This window comes from Leptidea sinapis, chromosome 11, assembly GCF_905404315.1.
Source record: "Leptidea sinapis chromosome 11, ilLepSina1.1, whole genome shotgun sequence".
In the NCBI taxonomy this organism is placed as follows: Eukaryota; Metazoa; Arthropoda; class Insecta; order Lepidoptera; family Pieridae; genus Leptidea; species Leptidea sinapis.
The window spans coordinates 3558646-3574026 of NC_066275.1; the positions used below are offsets into that span (position 1 = coordinate 3558646).

At 33.0% G+C, this 15381-nt stretch overlaps 1 protein-coding gene across 2 annotated transcripts in view; it reads right to left on the reverse strand.

Moving 5' to 3' along the window:
• Positions 1-909: 909 nt before the first annotated feature.
• LOC126966758 (neuroglobin-like) overlaps positions 910-15381 on the reverse strand; it is a 108381-nt gene continuing 93909 nt past the window's right edge. For both annotated transcript variants that reach the window (XM_050811039.1, XM_050811040.1), the window contains exons 3-4: positions 9512-9743; positions 910-5309 (exon numbers count right to left, since the gene is read on the reverse strand). In XM_050811039.1, the coding sequence (XP_050666996.1) occupies positions 5154-5309; positions 9512-9743 (388 nt within the window). In that variant the 3' untranslated portion in view covers positions 910-5153. The remainder of the gene's footprint in view (positions 5310-9511; positions 9744-15381) is intronic.

A 15381-nucleotide genomic window follows, 5' to 3' on the forward strand; every position in this document is an offset into this window, starting at 1 on the left:
CCGATCCGTATCCGTGAAAACACGTTCCGAAGTAGTCGTAGAATTATCTCTATGGTAGTTTACGCACTAGATCCGGCTTCCCTCATCCGATTTCTTTCCGTCAACCGTTAAAAATAGTTAGAACTATAGACGGCTACATCGCACCGTTTTTCACGGATACAGATCGGATTCGGTTCGGACGTAGTGCGGAAGCGCTCTAACAGCAAGAAACTCTATCGAGACGCATAAAATATTTCTGAATATTAAAAATATATTTCCGAAAATGATAACATGCTGTCGCTATGGCTAGAGCTTCGAGGCGAGGAGCGCTGCGCGGGATTGTGGTCGAATTCCAGCTAAGCGTACAGTTTTAATTTTGCTGTATTATACATCATGTATATCGTAGACAGCATAGAATTGGACAATTACTCGCGGCCAACTTCATGTCGCGTATAAATCGATGTTCTTATAGGGCTGTCTCCTGACATCCGCAGGAGAATCAAAGTCACCGACATAGCCCAAATTATTGCAGACCGATGGCCGATGGGGCAGAATGGTCCTCTAATAGCGAGCAAGTACCGGAAGACACAGTGTTGGTAGGCTCCCCACAAGATGGACCGACGATCTGGTCAACATCGCCGGGATACGTTGATAAGGCAGCGCAGGACCGATCGTCGTGGAGATCTTTGGGGGAGGCCTTTGACAGGCAGTGGACGTCCTCCGGCTGATGATGATGATCATAGAGCTGTTTGTAATAACAATATAACACACCGAGAAATATTGCAGTGCTTTCGACAGAAGATTTGAAAAAAATTCGAGATGCATAAAAGGTTGTCTGTTGCCTGTTTAAAAGCATATAAAAATTATATATATTAATAACTAGCAGTTAAATATAAAGCTTTTTTTTATTAAAATTAAGAAATGAACACAACAGTTTTAAATAATATTTATTATCAATAAAATAACATTTAATACACTGATTGTAGAACTTAACATAATATGATATAAACATCCATCCCTTAAGTATGATAAATACACAGTACTATGTCTATAGGGACACTAACATCATTACAACGATATAATATAGATATCTATAATAATATGTTGTTCTTACAAATAGTTATAAAGATACCATTTTGTTAACTTTACGCTCGTTAGAAATAATAACCGATGGTTTGAAGAACTAAAAAACTACTCGCTTTAATATCAAGCTGAAGTACATAGTATACACTATAGCGAATAGCGATCATAGAGTCCACTAGTTTATTAAAAAAAAAACAATTCTTATTGGACGATATATCGCTATAGAACGAACTCTCCTTTAAAAAAAATAGTTTTTTTGGTTTCCTTGCGCTATAAAAGCGAGTTTTCCAGTTAAATATAATTTCTATCTGACTTTTTTCCTTTGAGTCTTAGAACAGCATCAAAAGTATACTGTAACAGAGTGTCGTATGTGTAAACAATATATTTACTACATTTCTGGCTGATAAGCGATTATCCTAGTGATCCTGGATGGGATATAAGGATAAAGTTCTGAAAATTTTATATGGTCAACGGCCCTTGATGGTTGCGCAAGTTTTCTAATAAATCGGTCGTCATGTAGGAGATGAAAATCATGTTAAAAGGTTTACTTACAAGGTATATATAAAGTGTATAAAAAGCTTTAGTTAGGACTGGACACAATATGAAAGGTTACAAGAAATTCTGTAATGCTATAATTATAATTATAATGCACAACTTAGAAAAGGATAAAATTAGCAGTAGCAGAGCCTTTGGGTATCATACCAATGGCAGTATGAATCCTTCTTTTAATTCTTAACGGCATTCACTCGGCTCCGAAGCCAAAGTTTTGCTTCAGTCTATGCAAGTTTTGTTTATAATCATTTTAGGGAACTATACAATACTGAAAGGTTTCATATATTGTTGGTGACAAGTCATCACTGGACTATATAATTGGCCTTGATTCAATTTTGTTTCAATACAGAAACTATTTTGTAAATGCTGACTAGTTGAACATTCCTACATTTTATTAATAATTTTTAATTGAAAAATACACAGTCAGACACTTCCTTGACCTTATTAGGCCTCCGTTTCAATAGGATATCCAACGCGAGCACTATTACTATGACTCCAATGTCTGTCTGTCACTCTGTCAAATTTATGTTACAAATAATCTAACTAAGATTTATTTGATATTGGTGAGTGTCTGTTGTTGTAAAGTTGTAATTGTCTTAAAGTTTGGTTAAATTTAAGAAACTTCACTCTCAGATGGTACCTTAAGCCTGAAAACTCGGATGGCCGTTTAAGGTTGTTTTAACTGGAAGGTAAAAAATCATTTATCCATTAAAATTAATTAAGGACTTATGAATCTTATATAATAGTTTATATTAAAATACATTATCAGAAAATAATGATAAGTTTTATTAAAATAATAGACAATTTTATATACAAAACATTGTAAGATTTATTAAAATGACATTCAATATTAACGGAAAAAATACCTAATATTTACACGGTCAAACATGCAAACTTTCATATAGACTATAGAGCATGTCATTATAGAACAGATCACACCATAGATTTGTATTCGATTCTAATATTAATGATAGACTTCGATTGAATGAACTTAACAATTGATCCATAAACACACACTTCCTACAGATTATAGGTTCTCTTTAAATGTTTATCAATCTTTAAAATAATTACATTAGCAACTAGGTACATCTTCTATTAACCTTTGAGTAAATCAGCATTCAGGTTGTTTTCGACGGTGCAGTCTCCGACAAAAATCTGTATACGCTGGTTCCCGCAAGGGTGCGTGCTATCCCCTGCACTATTTCTTCTATATAATATCAATTATGTATACAGGGTATGCCTCTTACACCAGCGGTACTGACATCTGTCTGGATAGCGCTAACGATAGCCAGAAAGAATCTTGTGTCTGAAATCGAGACTATGTTATGTATTCACGGAATGGGGTTGGAAAAATTTTGACCATTTCAACCCTAACAAGACACAAGTTTGTCGTTCACCAGTAAAAACCGTATCCCATCGATTCGAGATCAGTCCTCTACCGGTACAGCCAGTATGTAGCGTCGATATATTCCGTCACTTGCAAGAAAAGGCCAAATTGGCCTCACATGTTGTACTGTCAGCTTACGCAGCTCTGCATGGACTTTTACCAGTACCAGCTTCTTCCATTTGACCGCATACAACGAAGAGCGACTCCAGTCAACGACAATCAACTCATTTCGTTTAATTTTAATCTAATTTTAAGGACAAAATATATTCTGCCGCTTTAATAAACGCAATGAAAAGTTGCTCCAAGCTTAAAATTACTTCTCCCTGTCATGAAATTCTGTTGACCAAATGATTTGAGTTTTCCTTAGTGTTAATACCGCCAATATTTGTATAAATATTTGTTAAACAATTCAACACGTGTTTCGCCCTACAAGAGGCATCCGCAGGACGTGTTGACTCGCCAAAATCTGGCACGAGACATATTTTTGCGAGCCAGATTTTGGCGAGTCAACACGTCCTGAGGATGCCTCAAATCTCATCAAAACGTTGGATGAAAGAAAACTCAAATCATTTGGATAATTATAGATTTCCGCAAAGTACCGCCTTCTTCAATAAATTCTGTTGTGAAAAAGGTAAGTAAGATAAAGACAAAAAGTTTTAAACTTGGAATAACTTTACTTCGCTTTTATTAATAACACATATTAAGTTTAACACACACCAGGTTAGAAGAAAATACGTCTGTCATTGTCACCCAGATAGAGCTCAATAATGATACTTGAACAAAGATTTATTTAAATATTTAATCTGTATAATATTATCTCATACACTTAAAGCTAAAAGTTACATCAAAATAGACATTTACTAATGATTCACGCTAGAATACTCATCGTGGTACTATTACTATACAATAACATTTATATTTTCCATATATTATGTAACTGAAATTATATGTTAGTATATTTCAATTATTATACACAAAATTATCATCAGAAAAGAAAGATGCTCTCACTGAGCATTGTTAGTTGTTTAAAGTTATGAAGAAGGAAAGAAACCTAAAAATAAAAATTGTGTTGCAATGGCAAATAAATAATAATAATCATATATCAAGGATTGGTCTCCGCTGCGCTCTAAATAGATACTGCAGGCGTAATCGCAAAATACGGCAACTAATACTGGCTCCAGTACGAGTCAAGCCAGTCTCGAACAATGTGTGACATTGATTACATTAAAATTAATAAAATACAAAATACTTATTGATGATAATATGTAATCCCAGTGTCTTTCTTATTTCTTGTACTATTATTTTTAAAAAGTTTTACTACGCAAGCCGGCATTTTACTTTTAATTATTAGCAAAGTTTAACAGAGCACGGGTACGTCATCGTCACGCATTGTTCGAGACTGGCTCGAGTACGCCCACTTCCATCTAGTTGGAGCGCAGCGGAGACCAATCTTTAATCTAAGATATAAGACATTTGATTTTCAATTAAAATTATATAAACGAACTAATATTTGTGAGTACAGCATTGTGATGAATGACTAGGTTAACTAAAATCAATTTAGTGTGATGTTTGTGATGGCTTAATGTATGGGTTGAACTTTCAACGCCTTAATTAGCTCAATACAACGCACAAAATACTTAGTTTAAGTTTGAAAGGTTTTCAACATAATTCGACGATTGTGGAGTTTCCCGATATTTTAACATTTTTGCAAACGTTATGATCATGGGGTGACCGAATTCATAACTCAATTCTAACACCTTGTGATCAAGTCGTTTGGAATCACGATTTATTTATGGAAAATTTCTTCTCTTTACTTTCCCTTGCAACGCCAGAGGAATCATAGGAGCGTTGCCGGCCTTCAAGGAAAGTGTACACGCTTTTTTAGAAGGTACCCATGTCGTATTGCACCGCAAACAGCGCAAAAGGAAGCTCATTCCACAGCTTTGTAGTACGTGGAGGAAAACATAATATTTAAAAATTATCGAACTATAGTAAACATCAGTAATATAGTTAAGATAAATTAATACAATAATTTGTTTAAATAAACGTTATCCAGTAAACTAAAGTAGTACCAAACGTAATAGTAGACCTTAACTAGAATTGAATTCTGAAATTGACACTTCATCTCGAGATCAAAAAGCCTTCGTTCATTTCACGTCGTAACTTCAGGCTTCGACGTCTTTTCATACCCATCAATAAGCGTCTGTAAAATGAATTTAATAGTTATTTTATATATGTTTTCAACGTTTGGAGTGTAGCGATCTCCGAGCGTTGCCTCGACCGCTGCAAGAAACGGCGCCTCAATTTTCTGAAACAAAGAATATTTAAGTCACAAAGGTGCTTATGTAAACAGTGTTTCTCACAGTACAATACCATGCAAATGGACGTCACTGCTCATACAAAGTCAAACGTGACTTTGCGAACGGAAAAGAGATTGAATCATGATTTTTTCAGATACGTAAATTTATCTTATGGTTATTCAAAGAGGATGTACTAAGTAATAAGAGATGGGAGTGCCTAAGTAAAAATTGAAATTTAGTTTATCATGAAACGTGCAGTGATTTGACAGAGGTTTGAAGTGGTAGTAATTACAGTATAGTGACTGGCGACGGGGTATAATCCGGGTAAGTTTGAAAGCGAACAGTTGCTTAAAACGTAGTGGATTTCGGCTATCTGCGTTTTTTTTAGCCGTCATCTGTCAATTTATCAATGACTGCACGTTTCATACAATCGAGTGAATCGCTTTTTTCTTAGAGAGTTTCGCTAGGCTGTGGTTATTATTTTACGTTGTTTGTACAATTTATATTTTATGAACATGTACGTAGGTGAGTGCTCTTTTAATTTATGTTTTAAGCTATATTTGATTGATAAAAAAAGGGTTTTTTTTTTCTTTCACAAAAGTTTTACTAACAATAAATGCTTCTTAAAAATTTATTAAATAAGTGGTTCCGCATTATATCAAAACGCGTTTTAGGGGTATACCCATTAAGAGCGATTTTAGGACCTCGTAATTTGAAATAATAATAATAATAGAATTAATCACAATTCGGAAAAAGTATTTCCAATTGTTTGACTAGTTTGACTATTTTATTAAGGTTTTTAATACACTAATATAATATAATAATTTAATTTTGTAGTAATACAAATGACACACGTACAACGGAACGCGATGCTAATTATGAACTGTACAAATCATTATAAATTTCACAGTACAGAAATATGTATGTGGGAAAACCCGACGTTATATAGCACATAGGCCCGTGTTATAGATTACTGAATATATAACCTTACAAATAAAATACTATTAATCTTCGTCAGGTACTTCGGTAATATTTTATCATACACTGACACTTCTTTAAGTGGCCAGCATCCACGCTTTGTTTGAGTAGTCAAAAGAAAATAATTTTCTACGTGTTTCGCAGCAATAATGACTTGTATATTATGACGGGATCTAGATTCGTTTTAATAAAAGAGATGTTGGTAGCTCTCGATTAGTGAAAAAATTTTCAAAATCGTATAAGTATTTTTTAAGTTTATATAGATTGAATTCTGAAAAAAAAAAAACTGATAATATATGAAGTAATAAATGAAACGCCTTGCTTACTTAAATCGCAAAGTATTGTAACCCAAACACAGCTAAGATGTTTACTTATTTAAAAACATGACTACAATTTACATAATATTTTTTTTTAATATAATAAATAGTTTATATTTCAATGGTAATTTGCTATTCTACTTATGAAAGAATATTAAAATTTGTCATGTAGTTTTTTAGGTAACTTATAACAAAAATACATACTAACAAAAAAAATTTTTTTTTTGATTGAGCTCGAAAAATGATCATACTTGCAAGAATATATAGATCCGTATATATATTCTTGTAACACCAGAGGAATCATAAAAGCGTTGCCGACATTAATGAATTCGAAAAAAGAAGTAGCTTTTAAAATGATTCAATCCTTTATTTTAATTTCAATTAAAGCCGTAGAGGATTAAAATTTATTATTTATTAAATCAACTTAATTTAAATTAATAAACGGGGAGTGATGGTACCAGCCTTATCTATATAATTAGTCTGGCCATAAATACTCTTACAATTAAAAATAAACAAAATATTTGAATTTGGAATCTGTCATTTTTATATGATTATTCATTGGGTTTTCTCATTTTGGCGCCAATATATTGTACAATATTAAAATAGAGTGGGGTGATAAAGAGAACCGAATCGCTGTGATTGTATTACACAAAGTAAGTATGGAGCCAAATGCAATTTTTTTAAACTCTCCATACGCTTGGTATTAGTAAAATGTTTGTGTACCGGGTTTGTGATAGAAAAAGATCTGGTCGTCCACGTAGTGTTCGTACGAAAAAGGTAGTCAAAACAGTAACGGAAAGAATTCTAAGAAATCCTGTCTGAAAGCAAAAGATTTTATTTCGGGAGATGGAGATAGCACCTAGAACCATGTCGTGTATTTTTAAAGATGACTTTGGAGTTGCAACCTATAAGAGACGTACTGGTCATTTCTTAACTGATAATTTAAAAAAGAATAGGGTGATAAAATCGAAACAACTACTGAAGCGGTACGCAAAGGGAGGTCACAGAAAAAATTTGCTTACGGATGAGATTTTTTTTACAATTGAGCCACATTTAAACAAACCAAATGACCGTATTTATACTCAAAGCTCTATTAAGAAGCTTCCTAATAAGTCTACAGAGTGCAAAATGGGCACTATCCGACACAAGGAGTGACTGAGCCATACTTTTCTAAAAAAGGTATCAAAACATTGGCCCAAATGTATCAATATACCATTCTTGAGAAGGTAGCGAAGCCTCTTAACAACAACATGTTTAATAACCAAGAATGGTCCTTCCAGCAAAACTCCGCGCCAGGTTATAAAGCTCGATCTACGCAGTCTTGGTTGGAAACGAACGTTTCGGACTTCATCAGAGCTGAAGACTGGCCGTCGTCTAGTCCCGATCTTAATCCGCTGGATTATGATTGATGGTCAGTTTTAAAGAGTACTGCTTGCTGTAAACGCCATGATAATTTGGAGTCCCTAAAAAATCCGTAAAAGTGCGTGTTTCTATTGATAACTGGCCTCTTTTAACGTTTAAAGGACTGTATTGCAGCCAATGGAGACCACTTCGAATAAGCTTTTTATATTTTAAATTGTTTTATATTTATGTATTAAACTAACACACTGTAGAAGTAATAATTGTTATTTGCAATTGATATTTTTTTTGTTTCAGTATTTATAGCAAGACTAGGTATAAGAGATTTCCACCATTATATTGACTCATCACGATATCTCTGGAACCATAAGGCGTAGAGACTTGTAATTTGGTAGGAATATTCCTTTCGCCGAGTAGAGGTCAGCTAAGAACGGATTTGTAATAAAAACGAAGTTGTAATCATATAGCCATCAGATAAAAGAAATATCGACACGCTACGTGAACATTTTTCAAATAATACATCACGATGTTATTGCATACGTGACTGCGTGATATTTGGTTTAATCTTTATAGAGTTATTTGTGGAACGAATAACAGTTTTCTTTTGGGTTCTCATCAGCTGCGAATGCCTAAATCTTATCACGTTTTCACAGATGCTGGAAATGTGGCCTTATTTTTGTATTAGCTTTAATACTTACAGTAAAATTATTATTGATCCTAGACAAGCTTGATATTGATGTAGATTTTAGTTCTATAAAAGTTTGATTAAATATTACTGTATTTTTTTGTAAAATCTTCGTTCATTAACATTACCAAAATATTTTCCTACTATATAATATATATATATATATATATATTCAATTTATGATGAAATTAAACAATAAAAAAATTATAAATTCTGCAATAGTTTTTAAATGCTCCCTAGGGGTACTAAATAATACTTTATCCTATATTGCCAATGACGTTCTATACATACTTTTTTGTTTATTGCGCTATTATAAGCTACTTATAAATAACTTTTCACCATTTTTATGATTATTTTAATTTTATATAACTTTCATTTACTTCCTATGGTATGATCATTTATATTGAGAGGACTACGTTGTAAGATAAAAATAAGTCGCTATATACAGAGTGTCCCAAAATTCAACGTCAAGCCGTTAGATGGACGATAGGGCAGATGGTAAACATCACCAGAAAAGTCAGAAAAAGCAGATTCCATTTTTTTAATATTTTTTTTGGTGATTGTGGTTAATATTGGTTATTTTTGTCCATTTGAAACATGTCGCCATAACCCTTAATAACATGTATTTGATCATAATAATAAAAAAATAACACAATCGCCCCAAATTTTCCTAGAAATAACACGTTTTGCAATGACTTAAACAACAATGAATTCCATATTTTAAAATATCTCGACTTTGACAGGGGCTCCTGCTTGACAGCTTGACATTGAATTTTGGGACATCCTGTATATAATATAGCATATTACACACTTTCTTATCCATCAATTCACAGAAGCATATATTTGTAAATGTAGTATAATTTCTTCTTACCCAAAAATACTCGACTTTAAAGCCAGGTATCCGTCTATGGCTAGCACCCACTTGGTGTAAGTACTCAAAAAAATTATCTAAATCATCCAACGTCTTGATGCCCTCGTCCAAAGTGTTCATGACATTGTTCGCATGTTCCGCTAACTCCATCGAGTTAATTTGCTCTTCCTTCGTCCTGCATTGGCGAAACTTCTCAAACATATTCAGAAGTTCCTGGTTTTCTTCGAACAACCTGCAATAATGGTTTTATAATATATTGTTTTATAGGATTATTGTCAAACACAATGTTAGGTTTCTAACTATTTTTTTAACCAGCTTAAGCTATCTACGATTGTTAATTTATTTTGTATTGCTCTATTCTGTAACGTTTGTCTAGCCAAAATCGTCTCTCTCACAGTTATTATAACGTCGCTTATCCCAGATTGACAGTTACACTTGTAGGGCTATATTTCACCGGAGCACCACGTCCGTAAGCTTCCAAACTAGACACCATACAGACACCAGAGTATACGCGTCCGACCTGGCCGCGCCACCAAATTTGGACACCAGGTGAGTAACTAATAATAATAAATTTCGTTTATTTCCAAGATTACATATACATTTTTAGTGGTTGAGACTTCCCAGTAAGTTGTCTTAGGACACTTGTATTAGGAATATCTCGCAACTTCCTAGCAGATACATAAATTTTAATAAACAATATAGAAATAAACCGAAATGATTAAAAATCAAATTTTACAATTATCGCACAATGAAAACAAGTCTGAAAACTGTGCGTGTGTGTGTGTGTGAGTGAGTGTATGCATGTGGGTTTGAGTTTGGAGCTTTAGGGGGTCCATCTATTGAATGCGTGTGCTTGTCATGTCAGTCTGATCAGAAGAATGTTCCACTTCATCATAAGCAAGACAAGTTAGCCAATGATTTATCTTATTAATAATTTTTTATTTATTTATGTAACTCCCTATGGAACTGTATATATTTCTTGATAGCGGACTGATTGCGTCACCATGGTGTCCCGGTGAAAAAATAGCTCGTAGTGTAGAAAAATCGTACGTTTTATGCGTTACATAGCACTTATAGTAGGTAATAGCAGAGTATAATTTAGCACTCCATACAGCATTACCTGTGGAATACTGTCAACCTGATCTGCGCGACCCATTAGATTAGTTCTAAAACACATCATTACTATATTAGTGTATTTATATTACCAATACGAAAATCATAAAGCGTTATTTTTTATTTAATATTTTTTTCGAAGTCAATAAAAACCTTATAAATCCACACCATCCAAATGAAATCTCCACGGCATGGAGATTATTGAACTGAGCATCCTGTAGGATCGTTAGCGTTTTATGCTATTTACTATCAGTTGTAAACTATTTCAACTTTACAGATAACTTTTTCTCTCAGAAATAACTGTGACAACATATTTATAATATTTTGGGAAAAATACTTATTAAAATATAAGAATACATTTCTATATCGATATAATTGAGCAATGTTAAGTAGCAAAATATATTCAGCGTAGATAAGCCCTTTATTTTTTTAACGAATTCAGAGGCATTGAGTATTGTTATCATGCCTTTCGATAACATTTAAATTTAAATACATACTCTTGTGTATACAAAAATAATGCTAGCTTATTTCTTAATTTTTCTTCAAAAATTATAAAATTTTCATGAAAAATTACTCTGCGCAAATCTAGCAGAAATAAATATTTTACAAATAAAGATTGAACTTTTATGTTCTTGCTAGAAAACAGATAATTTTTTTGATTCAGATGAATAAAAAATATCAATTAATAGATAAAGGCTATTCAATATTCGACACAATATCACACAAGATATGTTTCACAGTTTTCGAATAAATCAAATTAAAATCGAGAAATAAGGAAAATAACATAATGAAAACATATCAAGTAGTAATTGAACATACAGAATCTGCCTTGAATGATTGTGAAACAGATCTCAAACTATTTAATATTAGAACTAAACAAATAGCTAACAACGCAAGTTCTACTGAAGCGAAAGCAATCAAATTCACTGCATGGGGCGAGATAACCTCCTAGTATCGAGGGGAAGCGTATTGTATCTATGTTGATTTAGTAATTACTCTAACTACAACACTTTAGCTTTAAGGCGTTATTGTCAATGATAGCCATTTAAAAACGCCTGTAACTTACTATACTCGATTAAACATTGGCTATTTTAAGGAGGTTTTGCACTGGATTTCTGTTAGCAAATAGCCAATTCTTCCCAGTTTCCTGGATTTTCCCCCACAAACCATATGTATTCGTTTTAAGCATAATAAGGTTGTATCCCTCAACACGTAGATAGGGTTGTAGATATACGTTTCTGAGACCTACATACAGGCTTCATTGTAAATTGCTATAATAAGTACATTATAAGTAATTTGTATATATTTTAATATAATTTTTTGCACTGGATTTCATAGCCATCCATAGATAGATTTGTTTAGGAGATACTGAGATTGCAAGTTCACTTCATACAGTATCCAATTTAATGGCAAATAAATAGCCCTTTTTGGATTATTTTCGTCTTTTTTTTGGTTTGTTCAAGTGATTTACTACCATAAAACAATTACACACGTTTACATATTTTGAGAGCAACTAATTAGGACAATTTAAGAAAAAATCTATAACTACCACTAAATAATACATGATATATATAAGAATCTGTCGCTTCTATCAGTCATTATAATTATTTTCTGAAAAGTTACGATGATAAAAATGAATTTTCATTTTCTGCCTTCATTTTGGCTAAAGAGACTCAACATTTTGTCTCAATGTGCCGAGCGCAATGTTGCTCACAATTGTGTGTTTTTCAAGAATCCTGAGCGGCACTGCATTGTAATGGGCAGGGCGTATCCACTCACCATCTAGTGAACGGCTTGCTAGTTTTGACATTTTATTCATAAAAAAAGAACATATAGCACATGCATTTTAGTTACGTTAAGTTAGAATTTTTTTGTGATTATAAAAATTATTCTCTGCAGTTCTCTGTCGTTCCAGAGTTCGGCGAGTTAACATCTCCTAAGGATGCCTCGCCTCACGAAACACTTGGCCAATTGGTTGAAGACAAATCTTACCGCAATTAACACTTCCGCTAACTTAACATTAGCATAATTATGGTTTTCCGAAATATGACGCTTAATTAAATAAATTTTCAAAATAATAATTTTATATACCAAGGGAAGCAGGCAGGTAATAGGGAATATATAAATAAATATGTAATATATCAAACCCTCAAATACGAAAGCGCTTAGTTTAAGCCTAATTGAATAAAGTCTATTTGACTTTGACTTTATAAGGTAAAGGTTAAAAGATAATAAATACATGAAAAAGAACTTTAATTTTCCTTAAATTAATGTTGAACAGCATGTTAATTGAATAAATGCATGGTTAGTTTAAGAGCTACACAAGTTGACATAAAACCCTGAAAGTTTCGGCTTTACCTTAATCATGTTCACGTTTCTGTAAAATAGGTCACATCTCGCTGGTGTAGATATATTATACTCGTACACATAGCTAACTAGTTTCAATACTTGTATGTCATTTCCCTAATGGTAGTTTCAATTTAACTGACATTATCCACGACCTTAACTCGGAACTCACAAAGGAATATATCGGATTTTTTCGCATGCGAGGCTTCTTCATTGTATTATTATCCAACTTCAAAAAAGGAGGAGGTTCTCATTTCGTCGGTATGTTTTCTTTATGTTTGTTACCTCAGAACCTTGGACTGGGTGAACTGATTTTGATAATTCTTTTTTTTAAAAGACCATTTTGTGTTTAGTAGTGTTAATAGCCTGATAGATTACACAAGCTTATACTGCAATAGGCTTATAGGCAAAGTAGATGGGAAACGATACCCTGAGGGGCTTGGTGTCACTCGGGGGGTTCTTTCACCAACATTACTGGCCTGCAAGTTACGTGAGAAACGCCGATCACGTTCGAATAAGAAAATTATAGACAAATGTATAGCAACAATATTTTATTACTAGTTGTTGCCCGTTGCATTCGCAGCTAAAAGTTTTATCTCAATAAAATGTTTAAGTAGGGATAACAGAGAGAGTTGTCGTACAACATGCAGGGCAAGCCAGTCAGCCATTAAGTTGACATAGCGACATCCCATTCTGCATGGACGAACGCTAAGATAGGGAAGATATTAGTAGGATATTTCATGGCCATGTCTATCAGACTCCGTATGTAGATTATCTCACACTTGTTGACTTTATTTTTTTAATCAAAGTCAAAGTCAATAATAATATTTATGTTACATCAATCTAACATGTTTATGCAAGTAAAAACTTAGATTTTTTTAATCGAAACCTTTTCTCATCATCCAGTATGGTATAACCTTTTTCGTGACTGATAATAGTGATTGTATATTTCTGGACACATCTTTGAGCTCAATTTATCCAAATATATATTATTAAAATTTCTTTTTATGTCTTCTGATAGTAACCGAATTGCTTCTTACAACACCAGAGGAATCGCATAAATTAACATCCTTTTTGGTGCTTAGTTGGTAACACGGCTTTAATTAATGTATATCATTAAAATGTATTTATGTATCTTGATTATTATTAAGTTTTACTTCAATCGCGCGTAAAGTTGCGTGTATGATATATATATTTTTTTATATTGGCGAGTACCAGAAACGAATCTAGGCGTTTCCCTTTCTTTCCTCCCCATAAAAAGTCCAACACTTAAAAATGTCATAATTTGTGGTTAGGTTATAATGCTTTTTTCTCTGGAACAGTGCATTACCTTGTTATTAGAGTGGTAGCATTATAATCGTGGACTATAACTCTATCAATTTAAATATTTATTACCTCATAATTCGTGCTACGGGATACTAAATTTTAACCCAAGTTTCATTCAATGATGTCTTTTTTCGCTCTAATCCGATAGTCGGACGAATAATTAAATTCATTCGTCTAGTTGCCGGACGAATAGCAACAGCCTAAAATAAAATTATTCGTCCGACTTCTGTACGAATAATAATAAATTATTTGTCCAGTACCCGTATCAATAGATTCAGCCTTTTTTTATATAGGACGACATATTATATTAGTACGATATAATATGACGCATATACCAATAAAGGCTAGACCTCACTTCTTATCTCCCATCCGACTTTTGATTGACGTGATCTCCTGGGTTTAACCTAATTGAGGTTATAGCTTGTAAGTTAAAGATTAAAATGTGATAACAGCATTATATTATAAATTGTTTGTTAGGTATTTCGAGGAAAATTATACTTTAAGCCGAATATGAATGAAATGGCATCGTTTTCTTTGAGATTTCTTCGTAAATGGTCGTTTATAAGAAAAACAAATTCATGGCAGTTTTATTGTACGATACTATATTATATATAAGTATTGTAACTAAATTAAGGAAAAAAGATAAGCCCGCGAGTTTCTTCTTAGGTTTGAGGCTTAGGTACTATTTCGAATGGGTGATAGTTTTTTGAAGTTCAATAAGTGATTTAAAATCCTGTTTTGAATAAAAATATATAAATTTGAATTTTATTTTTATAACAAGCCCCAAGCCCCTGTCTATTACAGAGCGATGTCGGGCAGAATTTTTTAAAAACTTTTTAATATTGAGCAACTGGCGTGCGCTCGTCACCTTGACAGACATATAATGTTAAGGTCTTTGTTCCAAAAGGTATTAAGATTATTCTTTACAATTATATAATATAATGTTTAATCTTGTACGACCGTACAGAACCCTTCACGTCCCACAAGTTCGACTCACACTTAACCGGATTGCGTAATCCCAGTTAAGACGATTTACAGCTTACTTTGCTTGTTTCAAACTACACCTCTCACCAAAAAACCAAAAA